Source organism: Triticum aestivum, chromosome 1D (assembly GCF_018294505.1).
Source record: "Triticum aestivum cultivar Chinese Spring chromosome 1D, IWGSC CS RefSeq v2.1, whole genome shotgun sequence".
NCBI classification, from domain to species: domain Eukaryota; kingdom Viridiplantae; phylum Streptophyta; class Magnoliopsida; order Poales; family Poaceae; genus Triticum; species Triticum aestivum.
Genome location: NC_057796.1, coordinates 57,114,939 through 57,123,694, shown reverse-complemented (window position 1 = coordinate 57,123,694; position 8,756 = coordinate 57,114,939). Strand labels below are relative to the sequence as shown.

General features: G+C 43.4%; 1 protein-coding gene across 1 annotated transcript; it reads right to left on the bottom strand.

Annotated features, from left to right (window-relative positions):
* Nucleotides 1-5,240: 5,240 nt before the first annotated feature.
* On the bottom strand, nucleotides 5,241-7,696 carry LOC123165172 (nicotianamine aminotransferase 1). The gene is made up of 6 exons (XM_044582804.1): nucleotides 7,012-7,696; nucleotides 6,716-6,934; nucleotides 6,258-6,317; nucleotides 5,944-6,099; nucleotides 5,767-5,860; nucleotides 5,241-5,646 (listed from the first exon to the last, which is right to left on the bottom strand). The coding sequence occupies exons 1-6, from the start codon at nucleotides 7,648-7,650 to the stop codon at nucleotides 5,525-5,527; spliced, it is 1,290 nt and encodes a 429-aa protein (XP_044438739.1). The 5' UTR covers nucleotides 7,651-7,696; the 3' UTR covers nucleotides 5,241-5,524.
* Between the last annotated feature and the right edge of the window lie 1,060 nt (nucleotides 7,697-8,756).

Here is an 8,756-nt window from a genome sequence, read left to right as displayed (position 1 = left end):
ATGTTGAAAAAAAACCTGCTGTCCTGCTAGGATTCCGCATGAAGCAGCCACGCAACGCACGCAAGAAACCGCCGACTGGGCCGGCCCAATAGTGGGCTCTGTAGCGAGCACGCCTTACTTGTACAGTAGCGCTGCGATGTTAATGTTGAAAAAAAACCTGCCCGTCCTGCTAGGATTCGAACTCTGGTCCTCCATGTTGCGTAGGAGACGAGCAAACCAGTAGACCTAGCAAATGTTGGTGCTAAATGTGAAGCGTGCTCGTATAAGAAATAATACCACCGAAGAATCAGGACAGTTTTTTGAATTTTTTCAAACTTTGCTTTGAAATTGTGATTTTTTTTAACAAATGAGCAATGTTTCACAAATAACATAATTTTTTTCACAACTCAGACATATTTTCAAGTTTCAACAAATAAAACAAAAGACGTGAACATTTTTTTGACAGATTTGTCTTTGAATTCCTGAACATTTGCCGAAAACCCAAACATTTATAGAATTTTGAGAACAAATATTTGATAATGGGAACAATTTTTCAAAAGCACAAACAGTTTTCGGGAATAAAAAAAGGAACAAAATTGAAAGCAAGAACAATATTTGAAATTGCGAACAATATTTGAAAAAATATGAACACTTTCAAATTTGTGATTTTTTTAAAATAGAACATTTTTCGGAATCTCAAAAAAAATGTGGGCGAGGGATCAAACTCGAGTCCTAAGGACAGGGAAGCGTGTCAGTAGCAACTGTACTATCTAATATTTAGTCAGTACAATGGCAACCCGGAGTATATGAACTATAACCCGTTGCACATTAAAACTTATAATTTGAAGCATAATTTTTAAAAAAGAAACTCTTTTTGAAACGCAAACATTACTAAGGGACTCATATTTTTTGAATTAGTGAAAAATAATAATTAAACATGCGGACAATTTTTTGAATTTATGACCAAATTTTCAAACATGAACATTTTTTGAATATGTGAACAAATTTATGAAAGTGAACAAATTTTGAATTACCCAAACATTTTTCGAAAACATGAACATTTTTGGAATTTCTACACAATTTTTTAAAGCACGAAAGATTTTGGAATCTTGAGAACAAATTTGGAAGCGCGAACTATTTTGTGAAGGACGAATATTTTTTGAAACTTGCGAACGAATTTTGAAACGGTGAACAATTTTGAAAAATCCTGAACAAATTTGGAAGCGCGATTTTTTTTAAAGCACGAACATTTTTGAATATGTGGAAAAAAATTGAAATCCGGTACATTTTCTGAATTTCGAAAGTTTAACTTTTTTGTGTAACGAGAGCAATTTTTAAATTTTGAGAACATTTTTTGGAAACACGAAGAAAATTTAAATTTTTTGATATTTTTAAAAAAAGAGAAGAAAAGAAAAAGAAATAAAAAAGAGAATCCTAAATGTTTTGTAAAACTGCGAACATGTCCTCAAAAAGAAAAATAAACTTGAAAAAGAAAATGAAACAAAAAACAAAAAATGAAAAAATGAAAAAGAAACAGAAACGAAAACAAAAGAGAAATAAAAAATAATAGAAAGCCGAAAAAGAACCAGAAAAAAAGATACATGAAAAAACCCGGTTTAGGGAACCTTCTAGAAGGTTCCCACGCAGTGGGCCGGCCCATGTCTGTCGCTCGCTGTGCTGCTCTGTGCGATCGCTCGACAGTTCGCTGCAGCGAGCGGCGAATAGGATTTTCAGCTATACACGACTCGGGAAAACGGATGAAAGAAATAAATAAAAAAGAAACAGAAAAAACTAAAAATAAAAAAGAGTAAAAAAACACAAAGAGTCAACACACGAGGGAAGAAGAGAAGGAAAGATAACCAGGCGAAAAGGGCTGGCCTATTATGGGAGAAGGGTGGATTAACATTGTGATGGGCATGGTGTCATCAGTGTCTTTCTCGGTGCTCTTCAATGGTGAGAAACTTGATCCATTCAGACCAACTAGAGGTATTCGGCAGGGAGACCTAATCTCCCCCTACTTATTCTTGATTGCAGCAGAGGGCCTTTCGTGCCTCCTCAAATCCAGCACTCAGTCATCGTTTGCGGGTATCCAGGTGGCCCCGACGGCGCCAGTCGTTAACCACCTTCTGTTTGCAGATGACAGCCTGTTGCTTTTCAAGGCGAATGTAGAGGGATCCGGTGTGGTGTCAAACCTACTTGATACTTATTGTGGTGCATCTGGGCAGCGGATAAATAATGAAAAGTCATCGATATTTTTCAGTAAGGGGTGTCCGGAGGCTGTGAGAGAAGCGGCCAAAAACACTCTACATGTACACAATGAATCACTGAATGAACGATATCTAGGTATGCCTACATATGTGGGTCACTCAAAGAATGGTACATTCAGATATTTGCGCGATCGTGTTTGGGAGAAAATTAAAGGCTGGATGGAGAAGCTCTTGTCATCGGCAGGTAAAGAAGTGTTGATCAAATCAGTGGCCCAAGCAATTCCGGTCTTTTCTATGTCATATTTCAGATTGCCAAGAGGACTTTGTGAAAGTATCACTTCCATCATACGACAATTTTGGTGGGGAAGCAAGCAGGGGAAGCGGAAGCCTAGCTGGGTGGCGTGGGATATATTGACTCGACCAAAACAGCTTGGCGGTCTAGGTTTTCGCAACTCGGAAATTTTCAACCTCGCGTTGCTTGCTCGCCAGGCTTGGAGACTGTTGACGGATGGGTCATCATTGAGTGGAAGGTTTCTGAAAGCGGTCTACTACCCAAACTGCTCACTTTTAGAGGCGGAGCTGGGAGCACATCCTTCCCAGATTTGGCGGGCGATCCTTGATGGGCGACATCCTTGCGCAAGGAATAATCAGAAGAATCGGGGACGGTGAAACCACAAATATTTGGAGCCAAAACTGGATCCCCCGGGACAGTTTTAAGAGACCCATTACCTCTCTGGTCCCAAATCCGCCTCAGATGGTGGCTCAACTAATTGATGCTACAAGCTCATCTTGGAACGTGGATCTCGTAAGGGCGACTTTCACTCAGTTTGATGCAGCAGAAATATTGAAGATACCCATATGTACAAGGAGGATAGACGACTTCTGGGCATGGCATGAGGAAGCTAGAGGTGGATTCAGTGTACGTTCTGCTTATCGTATGATCCTGCGTACAAAGCATGGCCCGAAAGCTTGGCTTAGTGAACAGGGGGGATCATCAAGTGCGCAGGCTGAGAGTGATCACTGGAGTAAAATTTGCCACATTGAGGTTCCCTCGAAGCTAAATATGTTTGTGTGGCGTCTCGCCAGACGATCCATGCCAACAGGAGAGTTATTAAAACACCACAACATGTCGCCTGAGGACAGTTGTCACTTGTGTGGAGCGATGGATACGTGGAAACATGCCTTGTTTATCTGCCCGATGTCGGCTAGCATATGGTCTTTGGCGCCTGATGATCTGATTTATCATCTGATGGAAAGACATGAGGAAGGATCGAGGGAGTGGCCTTTTGCCCTTCATGACCTTCTTGATAAGGAGTCCTTTGTACGGCTGATTGTTACCATGTGGGCGATTTGGACAGCAAGGAGAAAAGCGATTTATGAAGATATATATCAATCACCGCATGCCATAAATGGTTTCATCACGAGCTATCTGGCCGAAGTTAGTGCAATCAATGCAAAACTGCCAAAAGCGAGTCCTGCGGCCATCCCAAGACTGAACCAGTGGCAAACACCGGTAGCGGGATGTGTTAAGGTTAATGTTGATGCTGCGGTGTCGAGACGAGCTAAGTGTGGTGCTGTTGGGGCAGTATGCCGTAGTGCGGATGGGACATTCTTGGGAGCTTCTGTAATGGTCCTCAATTTTATTGCAGAACCACAGACTTTGGAGGCGATTGCAATCAGAGAAGCACTAGATCTCTCAGATGATCTCTATGAAAGGAGGATACATGTGGCCTCGGACTGCAAGGTAGTGGTGGAAGATTTGAAGAAGGGGACGTCATCCGTTTATGGAGCGATTATACAGGAGATAATACGACACTCCTTGGATTTTGATTTTTGTAATTTTAGCCATGAATTTAGGAGCTCGAACTTCGAAGCTCACAACTTAGCTAAGTATGCTTTATCTCTCCAGGGTGGCCGCCATGTTTGGTTAGAACTGCCTGGAGACCTTACTTTCGTCCCTGTAAACATTATGACGGATTAAGAAAAACTTCGTTAGGTTGTCTAAAAAAAACCTATTTGACGCAAAATGAGTCAAATAGAATTTTCCAAGAGGCAGAGTGACGTCTTTCCTTCTATCGGGTGATATGGGCTAAATTTTTAGCTTATCAAGCATTTACAAACGAAAACATGTACAATGAAATTCAGGAAAGCCTAAACTACTCCTCTCAATATATCAGTGGTAAGATTAGATATATACTGCTCCCTCCCCCTCTAGAAGTAGAGAGTATTGTAAGAAAGATCAACTCTTACCACACAAAAAAGAACACAATTCATATATTTTTCCTTAGAAAAGAAGAGGTTATATTATACTCCTGATTGATCTATAGGATTTGTTGCAAGTTTTGCATGGTGTAGTTTTGTATGGGGAATTGTTTAATTACTTAGTTATTTATTTTACAAAGAAAGAGCAAACACATTTTAGCAGACAATCCGACTTTGGTTGATCAAGTAAGCAAATATATCATCGAACAAACTATCACAAAAAAAAGCGACAAAGGCACGTAATCAAAGTAAAAGTTACATCAAGGTGCTTTGAATTCATCGTCTTGAGCTTCACTTTTTGAATATTCCATCGCGAACCAAGTTAACAAATCATTTGCTTCGACACTATACCGCGAGGGAAGAAACTAGGAGAAACAACAACAAGAAGAAATTCAAAATTAGAGGACATCTGACCATGCCACACTTGACCACCACAATCATCGCCACCACTCTCTATACACACTAAAGGCCAGACAACAAACATCGCAATTCAAAGACGTCGATTCCGGTGACCAAAATACCGTAACTCTCCAGTACCGATTATATGGGATACAACTGCCATACTAGAACAAGAATACTACCGTGAACCTTTTATTCTGTGCAATGCCGTGGAGGAAAGGAAAACAGCGGTACTTCAACGCTCATCAGGGATTCCCTGTCTTTCGATGACACAAAAACATCCGTATACGAGAAAACGAGCAATAACATGGACAAAGAAACATTAACAAGCGAAACTCCGGCACCTAAGGTTTAGCTCTCGATCCTATCCTCTTCTGAAAGAAAGAACACAAGTTAACATCAAGTCCCACTTTTATTCAATAGTATAATTGTGTTGCACACTATAGATTCCCTACAATTGTCACCTACACATACTTGGTGTTGCAACAAGAATTGTAACAGTTCATATGTTGGCTAGACAAAGAAGTCATAAATATTGCATCAAATACATCATCTCTCATGAGTGTGTTGAATCCTTCAGGTAGATCCTGCTGAACTACTGAACTTTGCACATACATAGTGGTTATTTGTAGGAAAGCAGGTGCCTCATGATGCAGGGAACTTGTGAGCTCACAGTATCACTTCTTAGTCTCGCTGTGCCGCGAGCAGAAGGACTTGAGCCTGTCAAGGCCGTCTTCCAGAGAAGACGGTCCGATTGCGAACGTGATCCGGACCCAATTCTTGTATCCCACAGCACATCCTGGACAAACCGACTTGTTAATGCTAGAATAAAATGCCAACAGAAGGCAATTCTGATCGCCGAAGAGAGAAAGAAAATAAAATCTTGTATCCGACTTGTTAGATTCAAACTGTACTGTACCTGGCAAAACAACCACTGACTCCTCTTTTGCCAGCTTGCAGCAGAAGTCCATGTCATCTTTGATGTCCTGAAGGCAGGACAAATCCAGTTTCACCTGCAGAAATGCAGTAAAAATTCTCATACATCATCAGCAAATCATTCCGCATGATGTCTTGCAACTTGGCCTGAAGCACTAACCATTACAAACATGGAGCCCTCCGGTTTGCTTGGGCAAGTGATGCCACTGATGCCCTTGAGCTTCTCCCAGCATATATCCGCGGTTTGTCTCAGGATCTCCACGGTCTTGTCGAAGAATTCTTGTTTTGTGTTCGCCAGGAGTTCTGGGATTGCTCCCTGGGGAACAAAAATGCGTCAAGATCAAAAGCCAAAATGTCATTTTATTTTTTATTCATTCACGTGTTCAATTTCTGATTATTTTTTGTATGGTGGCTTTTATTATGTCTCCAGAATATGAAATGTTATCTCTGAAGAAATTTGTAAGGGTCAGTTACCTGAACAAATGTCGCAGGATCACAGGAGATGTCAAGGTAACTCTTAATGCTTTCCACAAGCTGCAATTAATAAAAACAAGAAGAAAATGACATGACCTCACTTTGTAAGGTTCAGGTTTCACGCAACACAAAAGAGTTGAAGCAACGTGCTATGTTTGAGTTGTTGCATAGAAAAAAGAAGATGAAAGCTGACTGAACTGTGACTTGTGAGTGAGCCGCCACCATTTTTGGACATGTGCGATGCTTATTGTACTTATATATCACTGCTCCCTCCTTTCAGAATATATGTATATTTTGACTGAACAAGCCAAAAATTTGACCAACAGTTTGTCCTATCGTATGTCTGTCTGCCATGTGACACTAATTTGATCCTTTCTTCTTTTTCTTTCTAATGGCTGTGATTTTATATCAGACAAAAAAAAAACATCCTAATAATGTAAGAAGTCGAAGAAAAGAACCTTGGTCCTGCGAAATACGCCATTAGGATCATTGGTGACGATCCATCCAAGCCGCCATCCAGGCACCACCCATCTCTTGGAGACGGATCCCAGGGTGAGCACCGGAGCCACGGAGCCAAACACGCCCATCGGGACGAACGGGTTCTTCCCGAACGTCAGGTGCGCGTACACTTCGTCAGCGATGACGAAGATGCCAAGCTTCGTCGCCGTCTCGGCGACCTGCAACAGTTGGTCAAGCTGAAGATCGTCGGTCGAGGCGGGAAGGAGAAGGATGGCGATTGGATGTCATGGCTTGCCTTGGCGAGATGGTCGTAGCTGTAGACGTTGCCGCAGGGGTTGCCGGGGTTGACGAGGACCATGGCGACGGTGTTCCGGTCGGCGAGGGCCTCCACGGCGCCGAGGTCCGCCTCCCAGTCGCTGTCCGGAAGGAGATCGAAGTAGCGGACCTCCATGCCGTTGAACGCGGCGCGCGCCTCGTAGAAGAGGTACCCGGGCCGCGGGAGCAGGATGTTGTGGGCGCCGGGACGGCCGGCGAGCACGGAGCAGACGATCTCGATCGCCTGGGAGCAGCCGCTCGTGAGGTAGACGTCGTCGGGGGAGAGCTCGTAGGGCAGGTCGAGGGACAGGTGACGCGCGATGGAGCGCCGCGCCGGCTCCAGGCCGACGCCGGTGGGGTAGGAGTTGTGCTTCCCCGAGTGGAGCGCGGCGGAGACGGCTTCCACGGCCTCCGGCGCGGTGCGGAAGCACGGGAAGGCCGAAGGGTCGCCGTGCCCGAGCGGGATCACCGGGCGGTCGCTGCTCGGGTCCATCCCGGCCTTGATGCTGCCCAGCACGGAGCGCACCGACAGCGCCGACAGGCCGAGGAGGGCCTCGTCCGGCGCGAAGTTCCACGCATCGGGCGCCGGCGTCAGTTGGCTCATGGTGCCGTTGGACATTGTGGAGTGTTGGTTCTGTGGTACGGGACTGCCAAATGCCAATGCTGCTGAGAGCAATAAGACAGGTGTATTTTTTAAATTTTTTGCGGGGGACAAGAGAGGCGTATTAGGCATGATGATGATTTTAAGGCACGAAGCCTGGAAATGTCTGACAAGCATCAGAACCGCTCACGTATCTTGATGGGCGCCAGAGGAGCAATGCTACACGTACGAGTAATTACAGGCAAAGATTAATTACGGGCTGAGTTGGCTTAATAGAATTGGATAGAAAAAGAGTGAGGCAGGGCCATCCCGGGTTGAAATAGAGGGGTGGGGTGTGGGCGAATGCTGCTGGGAGCAATAAGACGGGGTTTTTGACTTTTAGCCATCACTTATTGTGCACTTTGATAATTTGCCACTCCTTATATTGTAATTGATCATTTGCCACTCTTTACTTTGCACTTTGATATTTAGCCATTTTTTCACACAAGAACAATACTTACATTTTTTTTCTAAAAGGGGCGCTTTATTACTTAAAAGATTTAAGCATTACACGCGGCCTCTGCATAACTAAGATGCACATAGCCAAATAAGATCCTCTCCCACCGATAATTCAAGGCAGAGCCCGGGCTCAGATGCACCTGTTTAGCAAAAAATTCAAAAAAAATACTAGAAAAATTCAAAAAATTCCAAAAAAAATTCGGGTGGTAGATAATTAGGTGCGTGAGGTGCGCTGCAAAAATCAACTCGTTTAGACATTTGAGAAAGTCTGTGCAAAAAAGACAAATCGGGTCAAAACAGTTTGTGAACAGTAAACTTTTTCACAGACCCCGATTTTGTCTTTTTTGCACAGACTTGCTCAAATTTCCAAACGAGTTAATTTTTGCAGTGCACCTCACGCACCTAATTATCTACCACCCGGATTTTTTTTGGAATTTTTTGAATTTTTCTAGTATTTTTTTTGATTTTTTCCGTGAGCGCGGGTGCAGATGAGCCCGGGAGCCAAATCGCCGCACTCCTTTCCCACAAACAATTTTTTTTAAAGGCGAAATACAAAAAGATTCATATAACGCCTAAAGCGGAGGGGGCCAATCCTAAGATCATGCTGCCACCCATGTTGGGTAAAA